This window comes from Petromyzon marinus, chromosome 24 (assembly GCF_048934315.1).
Source record: "Petromyzon marinus isolate PM22_M1 ecotype Great Lakes invasive population chromosome 24, UKy_Petmar_22M1.pri1.0, whole genome shotgun sequence".
Lineage (NCBI taxonomy): Eukaryota > Metazoa > Chordata > Hyperoartia > Petromyzontiformes > Petromyzontidae > Petromyzon > Petromyzon marinus.
This window is the reverse complement of record NC_133690.1, coordinates 10947537-10965770: the sequence shown is the minus strand read 5'-3', so window position 1 is coordinate 10965770 and position 18234 is coordinate 10947537. Positions and strand designations below refer to the sequence as shown.

The 18234-nt window shown below is 44.3% G+C and overlaps 1 protein-coding gene across 5 annotated transcripts in view; it reads left to right on the top strand.

Annotated features, from left to right (window-relative positions):
• TRHDE (thyrotropin releasing hormone degrading enzyme) overlaps window positions 1-18234 on the top strand; it is a 238351-nt gene that overhangs the window by 167282 nt on the left and 52835 nt on the right. For all 5 annotated transcript variants that reach the window (XM_032959912.2, XM_032959913.2, XM_032959914.2 and 2 more), the window contains 2 exons: window positions 2081-2163; window positions 3977-4110. In XM_032959912.2, coding sequence (XP_032815803.1) covers window positions 2081-2163; window positions 3977-4110 — 217 coding nt within the window. The remainder of the gene's footprint in view (window positions 1-2080; window positions 2164-3976; window positions 4111-18234) is intronic.

The following is an 18234-nucleotide window of genomic DNA, read 5'->3' as shown; positions in this document are numbered from 1 at the left end:
ATTTCTAAAGCTTTCGTAAAAATGTTAGATTTCTCCTCTCAAGCTGAAGAGCATGTCGCATATGGCAATGCTGCAAGAATTGCCTGGATGCCGTAATGGCAATAATTGATCTTCCTCGTCTGGTATGCAGGAGATGGTGGGCTCAATCCTGACCCTGACGCTTGTATAATTTGAGTTTACATGTTCTCTCTCCCCAAGATCACGTGTATTTTCTCCAGGTCCTCTGATTATCCCTTCACATTTTAGAAAAAAGGGTTTAGATTAATTGGTTCCTATAGATTCCCGAATATGATGAGCCACTTCGATGAGTTATCACGTGTGGTCAGGTCACCTCTGTAAATTAGCTGATGGTTCAGTGGGCTTTAACTGGTAAATAAAACACAGTAGTTTAATATTGATGTTTAATTATGATGTGGTTCCATTACAACATGGGAAACATGCAAGTGCCTGCGGGAAATTGCTTTTCTCGATCCTCAGTTCAGAAATACAGCCAATTATATAAATGTGAAAATGAGTACTCGGAGAAAACCATAGCAATACAATGAATACAAGTTGAGAAAGTATAATAATGAAAATCCCTATTAGCAAGGGCTGCAGGAAAAAGCAAAGCTTTGTGTTTTCATGAATGATTATTTAATTGTATATAGCATCATCCATGCTAATTGCATCCCATAACGCTGTACATTTATTTATGTATATAAGGACTAAATCCCATATACATCCACTACAAAGCATTTGAAAACCCCTCCTTCCAAGAAAAATCTAAAATGAATAAACAACTCTTTGGTTCTTTCGGGAAAGTCACGTAGAAAGAAAATCAATCAAATAATAGAATACGACGTTTCGATTGCAACACAAGCAATCGTCATCAGGTAGAAAACAAACCATGTGAACTTAGAAATACAATGCAATCCAACACAGAGAGTTGGCTAACACAACAGTCAGCACCTTACCTGGTTGATTACGTTCTTCCAAAGATTGCTAAATTTGAGAGAGAGACAAAACACAGCCACGGGGACACACAGACAGACACACAAGCAGAGAGAGACAACACAGAGACACACAAAAAGAGACACACAACATAGACACACGTATGAATAAACTAATTGTATAAATGGCACCAAAACTAAAAACAAGCACAAATAACCAAACAAAGTTGTCACAACAGAGAAAGAAAGAAGAAGAAACCTCAGTGATTAATGATCATATTCTTAGCTCTTTCGGTAAAGTCACGTTGAAGGGAAACAATCAAATAATAAAATATATAAAACAATAAAAAATTATCACGACGTTTCGACCATAACACAAACGGTCATCATCAGGTGTGAAAACCAACGGCAAGAAACATTTGAAAGAAGTGGCAGTTCTTATTTATTTTTAAACGGTGTTTGCATGTATTTATTTATTTTTCGACACGTCGGTAAAGTCACGTCGAAGGGAAACAATAAAATAATAATATATATAGAAAACATTAAAATTATCACGACGTTTCGACTGCAACACAAGCAGTCATCATCAGGTGTGAAAACCAACGGCAAGAACATTTGAAAGAAGCGGCGGTGTGTTTATTTATTTATTTATTTCGATAGCACCACGGATAGCGATTTGGCAGTTATTCAGATGGACGAGTCCATCTATGTTCTGAAAAGAGGAGGGGGGAGACGAAAAATTAATGTATGCTGTCTGAAAGCCACCGCAAGCGTGAACAATCAATTAAGACCTGAAATGGTTTATCAAATCCTTCCAATGATTGCTAAGCCATGACTTTACCGAAAGAGTTAAGAATATGAATTACTGCAGTCACGAAAGCTTTAAATGAAAATTTGATTAATTATCGTTAAGGTTTTTTGTTGTTGTTGCTCAAAGTGCATACGCATTAAATGGACCTCGTTGCATGGAGTCAGGCTTTTGTGTGACGATGTCGCGGGTGAGAGTGAAGCGTCTCTATTTAATATGTGGCTCTCTCTAACGACCCTGCAATCCATTTGATGCTCCGTTTCTCACAGAGACCGTTTTCATATTCGGTGTTAAAATAATGAACTCCGCCGTGTAGCAATCACTTTTTTTGTTGTGTCCTCAGGTGGCAAATTCTTCTTACCTTATCAGCAGGAAACACTACAGGACTCTGGAAGCATGAAATGATTTGGATTACAAACCAGACGGGTAATGAATGTACATTCATATTGTATGAAGCGCACATTTATACTTTTATATTTTGTGTGACAGCCACATTAAGCTGGTTTACTTTCTTTTTAAAAATGTAATTCAAATGACAAAAAACTGCAATAATGCATCACAGAAGGTAAATCATGTGTTTTAAGAGTGTCTGAAGTTCAAATGCACTTTGACTGGCCATCACATTTGTTGACAGAAATGTCTTCAAAAAGCGTGGGAAGTCGTTGCAAAAAGTTAATGCAGAATGACCCTGCGTGGCTGAGCACTTTATTCCATTGTGTAACTTCTCATGAGCTTACTTAACAAGCATTTTGGCGTTATTAGTCTGGTGCTATAATGATATTTAAATTAGAATGCTATTTCAAGCAACTCAGCCATTTCAGCATCGCCCGTCGGGTAAAAAAGTGTGTCTGTTGCATGTTGTGAATAGGCTCTGCCTGCATGTGTGTGTGTGTGTTGGTGGGGAGCGGTGGTGTAGCGGTTAGCGCGCTGCGCTACGAACCTGGCGACCCAGGTTCGATTCCCGCTCACGGCCAACACCGGTGACGATTATCTGAACCGGTCCTGGGTTTCCCCTAGGTCGACGCAGCCTAAAATGAGTACCTGGTGTGGTGTGTAAACATCGCTACTAGGGAGACAAAGATGGCCGGGCGTGGTGTTGGCCACCCACCTCCTCGTGTACCGTGCCGGCCTTCATAGGTGCTCGCTAACAGCACTTGCCCCTACAGTCTGTTAAGGCTATACTGGGGGATCTTAGTCTTTGTGTGTGTTTGGGAAATAGTGGCATGGGTGGTTAGCATATGAACACCCTCGTCAACCTCACTTAATTTGAGTGGTGGGCAGCTGGTTTTTAAACCTTTTACAGCATAACAATTTTCAAAGCTACTCATAAGCCCTTTTTTAAATACAGGATTTTTTTTTTTGCAATGTGTGCTTTGAAATTCGGCATGCGCTAAAGGATTTACCCTTTCCCGTTGCGAGATGACTGCAAGCTGCAGGATGGGTCCCGTTCACGCGCGAGCGATTCAGCGTTCATTTTATTTAGAGAAGCATAGCGCCGATAACTGTAGTGACACGACCCACACTCTGTGATAGCTGGCGCTAAACTGTGCCACAAGCCCTCCCGCATGGCCTTGCGGGCGCCTCGGTACGTCTCCCGACCCGAAGACGTCCCGATAAAGTTATTTAACTTTTTCTTTTGATTCCGTTTCGATGACGTACACATACTGTACGTAATCGGAATGGGAAGGGGTTAACATGTTACTCGCTACTTTATCCTCTCGTCTGCTGTACCAGCTTTAATAGGTGCTTGCTAACAGGACTTTGGGGGATCTTTTTGTTTGTGCGGTTCAAATTTTCCACGCGTATTTAAAATCACTCAAACTTTACAATATACGTACAGAACATGATGTGGGTATTACGTAGTAATCATCGTACATCGATCTAACCGTGACTGCATTCTCCTGTAATGATAATGTTAATTAATGCTCCTTTGTTAAACCACTGCTGGATGAAGGCCTTCTCGCACCGTGTCACTGGGGATTGTTTAACCATATTTCACCGGTATGATCAGCGACAGTTATTGACGTGGCCTAGGGAGGACCCTGGACCGGGTCAGATATCACTCGCTACTGATTAGCCATGGCTGCGAATTGAACTCAGGTGGCCCAGGTTTCGTAGAGAGGTGTGCGCGCCACCATCACTGCTTTTCCCCCCACCCCTTTCTACTCCCTGCTGTATGCGATAATGCAATTATGGACACGAGCATGAATTAATTTTTCGCGTGAATTTATGCCACCAGAATGTGTAACCATGAAGCATGTGATTGGTTCCGACTGGTTGCTGGGGAATATAAACCAGACGGGATACTTCCGTGTCAACTACGACCTTCAGAACTGGGAGCAACTCGTGAAGCAACTCACCACGGACCACAGAGTGAGACGCACGTGCGAGACATGCACACACACACATATTGTTGAGACTCGTCACCGCTTTTAGCACAATCGTGCTGTCGATGTTATGTCGGAATATAATATTCTTTCCTTCGGAGTGACACTTCTCTCACTGACATCTTAGGGGCTGTCCATGAATGACGTCACGCACCTAAGGGGGGGGGGGGGGGGGTGGGGGTCAGACATTTGTGACGATGTGTGACGAGGGGGGTGTGGGGGTTTGAGAAATGTGACGTCACATCAAAATGCGCAACTTTAAATAAATATAGACAACACCTTCTATTTAAATTAAGTAGACTTTTTAATAAATGTTTTTTTCTTACAACATCAGAGTGCAGCGCCACATTAAATACGCGCTACAATGACAATAGTTTAAAGCGATTTGAAGCATGTTTTATTTTGGGGGGGGGGGCAGAGCTTTGTGACGTCATATTTGAGGGGGGGGGCCTGACTTTTTTGTGACGCCGTTTGACGATGGGGGGGGGGGGGGTTCAAAAATCGTCCAAAATCGCGTGACGTCATTTATGGACGGCCCCTTATGTGTTCTTCCTATTATCCACACCACGAAACTGATCCATGCACCGTCATGTTTGTCCACACGTCGATTAAAAAACACAATTCCGCACGGCCTGCACTTTTGTGTGAATAAAAGGAGTGACTCCCAAGTGGCTTTCAAACCCATCGCATTACCTGAGCCGCCGTGCGGGCTGAGAGTCAGCGGGAGTGGTCTCTCGGTAGCAGCGCCGAGGTAAACGCAGGCAGAGTTTCACTTCTGCATGTGGCGGTGGGGCAGGTGTTCGCTTAGGCCCTCACATTAGGAACCGGGGGACAAAAATAATTTCGATTTAAAGCTTTCGTGACTGCAAGGATTCATCAATAATTTTATTATTTTATTCTCATTCTACGTGACTTTACCGAAAGAACCAAAGAAGACAAAAATAATTGTTTTATTTAAAATAAATTAATAAATGTGCCCAGTTTATTGGGGGGGGGGGGAGCGCTACACTCCCGTGCGCCCCCCCCCCCCCGCTCACCCCGAACTCCGCCCACGGAGGTGAAATAAGGTAAAGGTGCAGCACTGAAAATATCTTTCTCCATCCGCTGCTGGTGGAAGGGGCCTCCACTAAGAGGGGGCTCTTGAGAGCCCCCGACAGAGCAATAATGTGGCCCTACTCTTCCACGATGACCAAACTTCTTGGAAGAGGTTCGACCAGCCACACTTGACCCCCACTGCGCGCGTTCTGCCTATCAGACGGACGCGTCTGCGTGGTCCTTCATTCCGCTGCGTGGGCAAGAGATGGGGCGAGCATCTCGGCCCGTGTGTGGGTAAGAGGAAGTGAGCGTGCGAGCGACTCCTCCTCTGGCTTTACCGCGGCATTAGCGTTCGTAAAAATAATAATAATGAGAACTTGCACTGAATCACACGGATAATAGGTTCTGCTCCGTTACAATTGCAAGGTTGTTGTTGGTGCTAGCGTGCTCCCACCCTGCCACGTGCAATGGGATGAGAGGATTCGCACGACGAAGGTCACAAGAGCATCACACAATGTCAAGAGAATGGACCCGGAATGTGATGGCCCTGAAACAACTTGGAGATTCGCGTTGCAGTCCTGCCACACTCCGACGCCGGATGATGATCTTTGTGCTCTGTAAAAAGAGATGGATGTATCGTGCGTCAGTAATGTTATTATACACTGGCCAAATGCCAATGTACGAACATTTATAGTAAGTGATATTTGTACCTGTGCGGCCCTTTTTGTCAATTCAATGTTGAATTAAGGCTTCCTCTCACACCCTGTGGGTCATCGGGGTTATATATATATATTTTACTATACTTCACCATGCTGGCTAATGCAAGTTGACAAAGGCAGGGAGCACACGTGCGAGAGAGCATCGATGTAAAGTTCAACAACCCGCTGGGAAAGGTGGTTACCCATCCGAGAACTGTCCAGGCTAAACCACGCTTATTATTATTATTCTAGTTTACCCAGGACAGACTCACTGAGTCTCAAGATTTTTTTATCAGGAGGGTCCTGCAGAATATTCGTAGTAGTGTGCAATGTTGCTAGGTTTTAATCCCAAATGAGTAATTTTCACGTACTTTTATTAGAATTGGTGTGTTTGTGCAATACCAGTTACATTGCGTTTTGTTCATTTAGCCATTGGATTAGAAATCGTAGAAGCCGGAGGAAACCCATTCAGAACAGGGGGAGAACACACAGATGCCACACAGAGAGGCGCCCGAGTTCGGAATCGAACCCAGGCCCTTCTTGCTGTGAGGCACAAGGGTTACCACTGCGCCACCCTGGCACCCAATAGGGTGGGAGGGTGGCAACACAACGCACACCTCACCATCAACTCACTACACTGGAGGACCAAGTTTAAGCGCAGACATCTGCCTGGATTCCAACTCAGGTCCCCCCAGTGGTGCCAGCCCGGTGCTCTGACCACGGAGTTACTCTGACCACTTCAAGGGCGAGAGATTTATACATTTATTATGATTATTCTTTGTTTCTTCCAGCAAAGCCTCTGCGAATCGTAATGCTTTCATCACGAGTGATTTCCGTCCTTGTGAGATGAAAGAAAACTGTTCACGGAGAAAATATATACACAACAAAGGGGATAACACTAAAAATATATAACACACATTGGGTCCGCGAAAGAAATTCACGCGGTTTTCAATGTAATTGGTTTGGTTCTTTTTTTAAATTGTACTCGATATCTTTCGTTTAGATTGTCCGTTCACCCGAGCCTTATGTTTTCTGTGACCAATGTGCAGCCTTGCAGCGAATGGACCCCCTAGGGTTGTTGTTTAAAAGGCGGAGCAGTGACAGAAGCCAAACGTGACTTTGGGGGCTACAGAAAAATAAACAGCCCAGGGGGTAGCTAAAGTCTTCACAGCACAATAGCATTCATGAAAGCAGTGGCTAGCCTCGCATTGTGAAGCGTGACCTGGTTTTTTTTTTTTGCGCTGAACTCCGTAGCGCTTGGAAATTAAAAAAAAAAAACATTTCCTTAATAAGTTTATTTTTTTTATTTTTTTAAACCTGCATAAAATGGTGCGCCATTTTATAAATTGGCCCTCTTGATTGTGAGGTTTTTTGTTGCAGTAGCACGATATCACGACAGGCGCCTTCATATCGCAAGATATTTTGGCCCCGAATCGTGCATTGGCCGAACGCGGCTCCCCTTTCATCCGAATTGTGATGAAAAGTCCGTCAAATTTCTCCATTTACAAACGACGGGACGAATCGTCGGCGCAACGTTTTGCAGCCATTTTTTTGTGAAAGGTGTGATTATGACCCCGCGGGGTGAGAACCGTCTCCGCACATCGTTCTTTTGGGTCGCGTTGTTTTGGCTGCTGAAATGAGAATTTACTCTGCAAGGGGAAGGATAATCACAGTTGCGTATTACACATCGGGGCGATGCCGATGTGGCTCAGCGGTAGAGCGAGCGGATCGCAATTAGAAGGTTGCGAGTCCAAATCCTGATTGGTGGTTGTGTGTCCGTCCATATCTCTCTCGGGTCAAAAAAAAACAAGTACCACTTTGTGGGAAGGTTAATAGTGGTTGTCCTATGAATTAGACACTAATTTGTGCAAAAAATAACTTAGACTTTTTCATCCTATGTATTTGCAGGAGACGGCGTTTCTGAATCTCAAAACTTTTATGAGGGTTCTGCACTATTGGGATGTTTGGCTAATTGTATTAATGAGTTTTGGCACGTGGGAGGAAACAGAAAAGTCTGGAGAAAATGCACACTTAACAGGAAATTACACTCATAGCTCCGTACAAATAGACGAAATGTACTTGCTGTACTACTCGCTCCTGGCCACCTCGCAGCCCCAGCGGGTTTAAGAGTTTCACACATCTGTGTGATCCCACCAAGCCTCACCTCCAAAGTACTGGATTACTTCGGTGTGCCACGGAAACTTGGCTCAAATGCATAGGTATAGGATTGCTTTATTAATTGCTCATTGTTAGCAGGCTTGCGTACTCCCCACCACGAGTGTGAAATTGATCAGTCTCTGCCGCATACATGTTTCATAACCACGGCACCACTCGGCCAGATGCCGTATGTATAGGATATATATACACACACACATACACGAATACATGTCTGTAATTATCAGAGCACACTGGAATTCAGTGAGCATTCGTTTTTTTCTCTCACATGTCTGGCAATGTCTCTGGGGTCTGGCTTGAGTGCGCGTGTCTCCCCCGGTGCTGTTCGGGTGACGATTCCTTGATGGATTGACAGCGCTTCTAAATCCCTGCACACCACCGCCTTAGTGGACGGATTGTGGCACAAAGCCCCATATTTTAAGCCCGCGGTGTTTAACGACTTTGGGCTGTCCCGTCTCCAGGAGCCATATATCAGCATAAGATGGCGTTTGTCTGAGAGCCTGTCAAACAGGTCACAGTATTTATTCACGGGGTGACTGAATAGCCTCAGTTGAACACTAATGATGTAAGCGCGGCCATGCTAACTGCATGAAAGTAAAATAAACACTCATCACGTTTCTAGTATTTTTTGTTTTTCCCTTTCCCCCTCCAGATTTTGATAATAATTTCGAAAAATAAAGGTAATCAACGAACATTTATGGAGTGGCGCTGTTGCGTAGAGCAGTGTCGGCTTAGATGAAATCATGGTAAAGCCTTCTCGACAGTTATTGATCGGCCGTTCCTGTGACAGCGATAAGTCAACATTTGTCTGCCCCTTGTCAGAATCTGTCTGTATCTACTTGTAGCCATTCGGTCACTCGTTGACTTTAAGTGGTGCTCTGGCCACTCCGCAGACGGCTCTGTCGTCCGCAAATTGACCAATGTCTCATTTGACGATGTTTACTTGCTCAAACTTTGCTCGGCGGCCCACTGGTTTAGGGCCGCGCCATTTCGATCAAAGTGGAATGTCGACCTGCGCGCACGGATTATCGTGAGCGATTCCTTCCCCCGCACCTCCGGCGTATCGCGAACGATTCGAATGCAAATTTATGCATTTCATGAAACTCTACCTGGTACCGTGAGACGTAAAACTCATTTGCTGACGTGTTTTTGTTGTTGTTGTTTTATTATGACTGTTTATTTGATTAAATGCAAAGATTGCCAGTCCAAAGACTGCAGAGTACCATTGATGAAGAATTCGCACGAAAAGAGTGTGGACAATCACACGGCCCCTCCCTCCCCTCCCCCTCCCTCTGCCCGAGGGAAGTCTTTGAAGGTGTTAGGATAAGAAGATAAGCATCAATCTATCATGTCCCGGTGTTTGCATCCTCTGAGGAAGTCACAAAGCCAATTTCGGTATGCTGTCGATACGCCGCAATAGCCCGTCCGGGCAATAAGGCTGCGCAGAGCCTTATCCTGTTGAATGTTCTTGAAATGTCGTGGTTGTCAGCTCTGACCTCATGCCGGGCACCGTGAGATATGTACTGTTTTATTGGTAACCCCCCCCCCCACCCCCGAGCACGGCTTTGCCTTTCCCCGAAAGGGGTCACCTGAAAGAAAAAACAAAGGACTTCAATATATTTTAAAAGAGGAACGGGCTCGTTCACAACAACCGGGGGTTTCGCCGATCGAGATTACATTTGTGTAAAATGTCAATTTACACGTTGAGATTTGCGTTGGTTTTTTTTCTCTTTCTCCTTCGAAACAGATATGAATTCGATTGTGTCTTTTGTACACAAGCACGTGGCAAGTGCACACACAGACACGTGAATGTATGTAGGTTGAACATCTTTCACAGCGCACTTAGGCAACCGTGCTAATTGGAGGTGTGGGGGATGGACAACAGGCTTCAACTATATCTACACCATTTGGTTATTTCGGTATAGTCGCGTAGGTAGAAATACAATAAAAGTCTGTACAGTGCCAAAGAGTACGGATTCCTGCGGTCACGAAAGCTTTCAAATCAAGATTATATCTACACCACGGAGCAGTCCTACACCTCCGATCCCGGCGAGCAGAGTTCGATTCCCCGGCCACGGCTAACATCAGTGGCGAGTGATATCTGAACCGGCTCTGCCTGCTTCCTCGCCACCAACTTCCACTGGCCAGTGTTGGTGAAATATCGCCAAACAATTTCCCTTACAGCATCGGGAGGGCGTTCGTCCAGCAGTGCATAGACAGAGGGCTGTAAATCTGTACTGTCCATGAATATATTTCATGCTGGCATATGCACACGCACACATATACAGTGAGGGAAAAAATATATTTGATCCCCTGCTGATTTTGTACGTTTGCCCACTGACAAAGAAATGATCAGTCTATCATTTTAATGGTAGGTTTATTTGAACAGTGAGAGACAGAATAACAACAAGAAAATCCAGAAAAACGCACGTCAAAAATGTTATAAATTTATTTGCATTTTAATGAGGGAAATAAGTATTTGACCCCCTCTCAATCAGAAAGATTTCTGGCTCTCAGGTGTCTTTTATACAGGTAACGAGCTGAGATTAGGAGCACACTCTTAAAGGAAGTGCTCCTAATCTCAGCTTGTTACCTGTATAAAAGACACCTGTCCACAGAAGCAATCAATCAATCAGATTCCAAACTCTCCACCATGGCTAAGACCAAAAAGCTCTCCAAGGATGTCAGAGACAAGATTGTAGACCTACACAAGGCTGGAATGGACTACAAGATCATTGCCAAGCAGCTTGGTGAGAAGGTGACAACAGTTGGTGCGATTATTCGCAAATGGAAGAAACACAAAAGAACTGTCAATCTCCCTCGGCCTGGGGCTCCATGCAAGATCTGACCTCGTGGAGTTGCAATGATCATGAGAACGGTGAGGAATCAGCCCAGAACTACACGGGAGGATCTTGTCAATGATCTCAAGGCAGCTGGGACCATAGCCACCAAGAAAACAATTGGTAACACACTACGCCGTGAAGGACTGAAATCCTGCAGCACCCGCAAGGTCCCCCTGCTCAAGAAAGCACATATACATGCCCGTCTGAAGTTTGGCAATGAACATCTGAATGATTCAGAGGACAACTGGGTGAAAGTGTTGTGGTCAGATGAGACCAAAATGGAGCTCTTTGGCATCAACTCAACTTCGCCATGTTTGGAGGAGGAGGAAAGCTGCCTATGACCCCAAGAACACCATCCCCACCGTCAAACATGGAGGAGGAAACATTATGCTTTGGGTGTGTTTTTCTGCTAAGGGGACAGAACAACTTCGCCGCATCAAAGGGACGATGGACGGGGCCATGTACCATCAAATCTTGGCTGAAAACCTCCTTCCCTCAGCCAGGGCATTGAAAATGGGTCGCGGATGGGTATTCCAGCATGACAATGACCCAAAACACACGGCCAAGGCAACAAAGGAGTGGCTCAAGAAGAAGCACATTAAGGTCCTGGAGTGGCCTAGCCAGTCTCCAGACCTTAATCCCATAGAAAATCTGTGGAGGGAGCTGAAGGTTCGAGTTGTCAAACGTCAGCCTCGAAACCATAATGACTTGGAGAAGATCTGCAAAGAGGAGTGGGACAAAATCCCTCCTGAGATGTGTGCAAACCTGGTGGCCAACTACAAGAAACGTCTGACCTCTGTGATTGCCAACAAGGGTTTTTCTACCAAGTACTAAGTCATGTTTTGCACAGGGATCAAATACTTATTTCCCTCATAAAAATGCAAATCAATTTATAACATTTTTGACATGCGTTTTTCTGGATTTTGTTGTTGTTATTCTGTCTCTCACTGTTCAAATAAACCTACCATTAAAATTATAGACTGATCATTTCTTTGTCAGTGGGAAAACGTACAAAATCAGCAGGGGATCAAATACTTTTTTTCCATCACTGTATACACACACACATATACACACATACACACAACAACAGCCGCCATTCGTCACTAAGTGGCGGTGACGTCACCACGACGCGAGTGCCAGGCCATGTGCACCTTGAGGCCACGTGAAGTGTCGAACGCCCGCTGGCAGGTCACGGGGCAGACCCAAGTGCCACGGGTCGACTGACTAAGATGACTGAGATGATTGGCTGATGCACCACCTGTCCCCCCTACTGTGCCAACCTGCTGTGCTTTAGCCACCCGGCCCTCCGCTCGTTGTTGTGAGCGTCGCTCCTCTGCCCTCCGTTGTTGTTGGAGGGCGACTACCTCCAACTGCACAGTAGCGTCCTTCACGAGTCTCGTCCACAGAGGCCGATCTTGACACTGCTGGTACTGGTCATCGGCAAGTCCACTCAGCTCCACGTCCTCCTGTACCACATCACTCCATCTCTTCTCTAGCCCGTGCCGCGCCCGTTTAGCCCCCTCGATCCGGCCGAACAAAAGCTGTTTCGGCATGCGGTGGGTCGGCATGCCGGCTACATGACCCAGCCAACGCAGCCTTGCCTGCCGGAGGAGCTTACCGATGGGACCTTGCCCAGATCTTTCTAAGATTTGTGAGCTCCTCACACAATCCAGCCTGGTTAAACCCAGGATGGATTGTAGGCAGGCTAGCCTAAATGTTTTTAACCGGCGAAGATGTTCCATTACGTAGCTTCTACACAGCGTTACGCAACCGATGAAACACACATACACACACACACATATACATACACACACTCATATACACACACATACACACACACATACACACACACATATACACACACATATATCATCATCATTCTTGTGAAGTACCCACCTGCGGCGCTCGGAGATTGGTTTTAGAAGGTGGCACAGCAAGTAGGCTGTCAGTGTATATTCTTAGATGTGTCAGTATCTCCCTTTTTCCAGGAACGACAGTTTCCTCCCACATGAAAAATAAAGTAATTAAATGAAACAATTTCCATTTGCGAATAGCTTAAATATCTGAAACGTAAACGTTCTGAAAAATAATTTGGAGACTCAGTATGCTCTTCTGGCTACAGAAAGGACTATTAACACAAATGCAAGCTCATATTCCACATACATTGTTTCGGGATTTTGAGTGGAATATTTGACTCAATAACGTACTGCTTACTACTGCATAGCTTTTTCGCAGTTGTGCTGTATTTGCTCAACAATGTATATTTTGGGCCATACCGCGTGTTGTTTTTGGCATGATGTCCGACCTTTCGCTCCAAAGTTTCCAAGAGCTTGCTCAGGAGCTGAATTGCGAAGTGGAACTTTGGCCGTCTGAACAAAGACCTTTGAAATGCGTGCCAGTCAATCGCGGGGTTGCTTGTGAGTTGTCAAATTTTGGCTGGCACCACTGTGTCCGAACGCTCAATGCGAGGCAGCCACCTGTCCAGCAATAAATTGACTCATCACGCGCTTATCGGCGGTTGCACATTCACAGGCGTTGGAGGGGAAAACACTTAATTTAAATCAACAAATTAGTCCCCCCCCCCTCCCCCGATGGATCCATTGGAATGCAAAAAATCAGTGATTTCTATCATAGCCGACTTAAGCCGGTGGAGTTGTAATTTGAAAGCCACCCAAGCTGCCCTGGACACGCTGGGTCTTGAGAAATGCGTTCCGCTTAGAGGTGGCTGCCTGGATCTCGGGGAGGGGGGGGGGTGTCCTGCTGAGATCCTGGATTCGAATCTAGGCAACCACCTGTCATTAAACTGGCATCTCAAGTGCAGCGAGTTCATGGTATCAGCCTGGTTACGAATGATGGCACAAAATAATCTCCCGTCGCGTTAAATTTGACATTCGACTAACCCAATTCGGTCGAATAAAACCTTGCTATCGAGCGTGAGGAGGGAAAAGCCTCTGCTTGGTCATCCTTGACTGTACAAAGCAACCGTCCTATTGTGTCACTTTGATGTTGCCTTATTATAGTTCACAGAGTGAGACATATCAGGTTGATTGCCATTTGACAAGTATTCTTTGCAAGGAACATACAAAAGGTACACCACCTCGTGTGGACAAGAGGCTGTCAAAAGGAATTCAGAAGTAATTCATTGACGTCATCTTCCGGGATTATTATATTACAAGGCCATTCACCGCTTTCTGAAAGAGTTCGGAGTTAAAACGCAATCAGCCGCTATGCAGGTTTTTTTAACGGTTTTATCGTTTAGCTTTGTGGCGCTTTCGTTGGTTGTACCGCGTGTTATTTTCCACGATGTCGGATGTTTCCCTGCGCGTTCTGGGAGCTCCTTGAGAAACTGAATGGGGCAGCTCAATGCCTCGCTTGATGATATTACGGTTTTTTTTTTAATAATCGACAGGGAAGGTTTATGTACTCGAGTGCGAATGAGCTTCACTTCCTTGATGATGCTCCCACCACGTGGAGTGAAATGTTGGACATCACGCAAAACAAAACAAAAAACAAAGATCCCCCGTGTCGCCTTTACGAGACTGTTGGGGCAAATGCTGTCAGCGAGCAGCACCTATAAAGGCTGCCATGGCACACGAGGTTGTGGTGTGGCCAGAACTTTTGTCCCCCGAGTTGCAATGTTTACACACCACACCAAGTACTAATTTCAGGATAAGTTGACCCAGGGGAAACCCAGGAGCAGTTCAAATGTTCTCCACTATTTGTGGTCGTGTATGGGAATGAAACTCGGATGGCCGCGTTTGTACCGCAGAGTGCTAACCGCTGCACCACTGCTCCCCAAGCCGAACGGCATGCAGTAACAACCCCGAAACAGCATGTGGAATTAAATGAGCTCACGACACAATGCTGCAAATAATTGGAATATAAATGTGGCAAAAAAAGGAGCAAATTAAAATACCCCATTATTATTTTTTGAGGAGATGGAGAGGAGAGTGATAAACGTTGATGCATGCGCTCTGAATCCAAACAGGCGTGCAAAGACGGAGATATAAGAAAAGCGACTGATTGTGGCTTCTATAGCTTCCCACACAATTGGCTGGCGAGAGACAGTGGTCTTTGGATGCATAGGTGTGATTTTATCGAGCATGTGTGAATAGGAGCGATGGTGTTCAGTGATTAAATTCACAAGGAACAGTTTCTGGGTGGCGAGGATAGTTCGAGCATATGAAGTGAGCGAAGGTAATTTCTCTAACAAGGCTCTGATGATGGAATTTTTTTTATTACGGAAGCATTCTGTACAAATGTGTACATTTGTTGTCGTAAATGTACAAAAGGTAGCGTGGACATTTGCAAAGTTAATACAACATTTGTGATGAATGCCTCATGATGTGATAAAGTGAGGAGCTTATCCCGCACATTTATCGCATATTTATCTGAGCGACAAAGGTGAGGCCTTATAAGGCAAGCGAGATGGAGAGCCTGTGTAGATAATTGTTTATCTCCTCTCTACGGAAGCTCTGTCCTGGGTTATGCTACTGCCGGGTAAAAGATAATCTGTAAATGAATATATTAAAGGGTAGCGGAGCGCAGGATCTTGGGGTCATGATGCAGCTTTAATGGAGATATTACTATTGTGCATGTTCCTCAAGTGGGCTTTGTGCATTCCCCAGAACAGCATTGGAAATATATATTTTTAGAAAACCGTAATGGTGTAAAATGGCATTGAGATCAATGTAAATAAAAAACACACGTATAAATCACAAAAATGGTTGCTTATATATTTCAAGCATTTTCACATGTACAGCCCGTTTGTCAATCCGCAGCTGGACGAGGGCCCGCCCACAATGTGCGGTCTATTTGACCATACTTCCCCACGCTTAGTGGGTGGTGAAAGTGGGGGGAGCAGAGGACAACAATGGAGTTTTGTTTCATTGCTCTCTGCTGCCAACCATGCCCACTGCACCTGTTTTTATTGCATGGGGTTGCTCATCCTTTCCAAGTTACCAACTGCTTAGCTTCGTAGGTCTGATTGAGATCAGGTGAATTCCGGGTTACTCTTTGGTTCTATTGGGTAAAGTCACGTAGGTGAAAATAAAATAACCAAAAAATTCACACCTACGTGACTTTATCCAATAGAACCAAAGAGTATGGATCCTAGCAGTCACGAAAGCTTTAAATATAGAATTCCGGGTTATTTTGGATATTGGGCTGGTATTTAAAAAAGGGGTTTAAGAAAATCTGGCCATGCGTAAAAAAACTGTGACTGTAATAATAATAATAGCTGCAGTGATTAACATAAAGAAAGGAAATTGTATACATTTTCAAATGTATACTGAGTGGTTACTCATCACCAATGGCAAATTATACATTCCTGAGATTGGAAAAAATCTCTCCAACCGCTAATAAACAAATAATGTATTGTAATACTGCACTGGCAAAGTCACAAACAATACAACGCTCAACACATTTGTCCGAAGACGATTGTAGATGTGTATAATGGGTGACATTTGAGAAGATGGCTCTTCTTCATAGCAGGGAGATAGATATGCCAGAGAGATTGGGAGAATAATAGTTGGAATATGCACTATGGGACCCTGAAAGAAATGTAATATTACTCATGTTTATAAGGTGAACAGGCCATGCACTGTTCACTTCCTACAAAAGTGGTGCTCAATTTTAATGACTCCAAAGGGAGGATGAGCTGAGTCATACTCTGAAACGGATTTGAGCCAGCAGCATTTTGACTGTGAGTCGATCATTTTGCTGACAGTGCTCTCTAATTAGGTAATAATTATGAGTTAAATTACATTAAAAAAAAGAAAACTACCACCATATTTTTGGATAGCATACTTAATGCTCAGAATTTAAAATTGTAGGTTTGATAATTACAGGTATACAGAAATAAATACAGGCAATGATACCAAGACAGGGATTATTTCGCCTAGCAGAAGATAGAGAAGGGCTGCTGATTTTGATTATGCATTAGATATATATCTGAAAGTAAACTGGCCAGGTGGCAAGAGTGGTAAAGCGTGAAACTCGCAATCATAAGGTCACAGGTTCAAATCCCGGTTTAAGTGCTTACTCAGCCCTTCATTCCTCAAGGGTCAATCATATGAATTGACTCACTCCTGCCTTGAGGCAGCGTTTTCAATGCTGCCTCAAGGCTCTGTCCCTTGCTGAAATAAGCAGCAAAACACTTTTGCGTTTTTAGTTCATTGTTAACAAGCTATCCCTTCCGGATGGCCCCTAGCACTCCCCTGTAACTGCCACCTATATGCTGATTACACCACAGTGATGTGTCCGACAGCCCAGTAATTAATTCCGATGTGGCAGTAATTCGTATTTACTGAAACATTGATGCACATTGATTGTTAATTCCCTATGGTTATAACGGTGACTCACTCATATTGACTTTTTTTTCATTCATCTACGTTCTCAGAGTGGAGGAAATTAGGCATGGGGAAAATGATCCCTTTTCTAATCATCATCATCATCATTATCGGCAGCCATGTTCAATCGACTGCTGGATGAAGGCCTCCCCCAATCTGCAACCATCTCTCGCCATTCTACGATAACGCTCCATGAATCACTTCAGTAATTCACCGAGCACCTGTACATGAGCTGATTTCCCTTCAGTGGACATCCTCGGACTTGCTACGTTCCTCACACTTTTCCGCTCCGTCACTATTCTTGGTCACCGATCATCACTCCACGTATCCTGCTGCCCAAGTCCGCTAACTTTAGTTCATAGTTTGAAATTGTGTCACTGGTCTGCGTGAATTTTCTGAATCCCATTGTGTTCCTCGTTCTGTCTCGTAACGTAACCCCCTCCCACTTGCCGACGTGCACTATAAAATGCCACTTTCTCGTGTGTGCATGCTACATTATGTAAAATAGTCGACGTGTGTTTAAGGGCTTAATTTTTTTATAGTGTGAATACATTTCAACACCAAATCCCAGACCGAATAATGTACTTAGCTGTTGTCTATTAAAAATACAGTTTGATCATTCTAGCAGAATAATTATGAGCAACTGTTGGCATCATAATTTTCCCCAGGGTTTCAGGTGAAAATGCTCTAATATTCCGTGGCCACTGGATTTAAAACTGCCAAAATGAAATTGTAATTGCAAAACCATCTAAGGAGTAATTATATTTCATTCCCAAATGCAAGAAAGTGAAGGTGAGAAGGCTAATGGAAATCAAGTCGAGCACATTCAGAGCGTGTATAAATTACATACGGTCTAAAGTACATCTGCAGAAGCTACTGTGATTAATATTTCTTGTGTATGTCGCAATGAATGCATGATTCGAGTGTTTATCTGATATATATATAAATCTGCTGTGCTTTATAAGCTTGTTCGTGAGCTGCACTCGGGGTGTTGGTGTAATTATGCAAT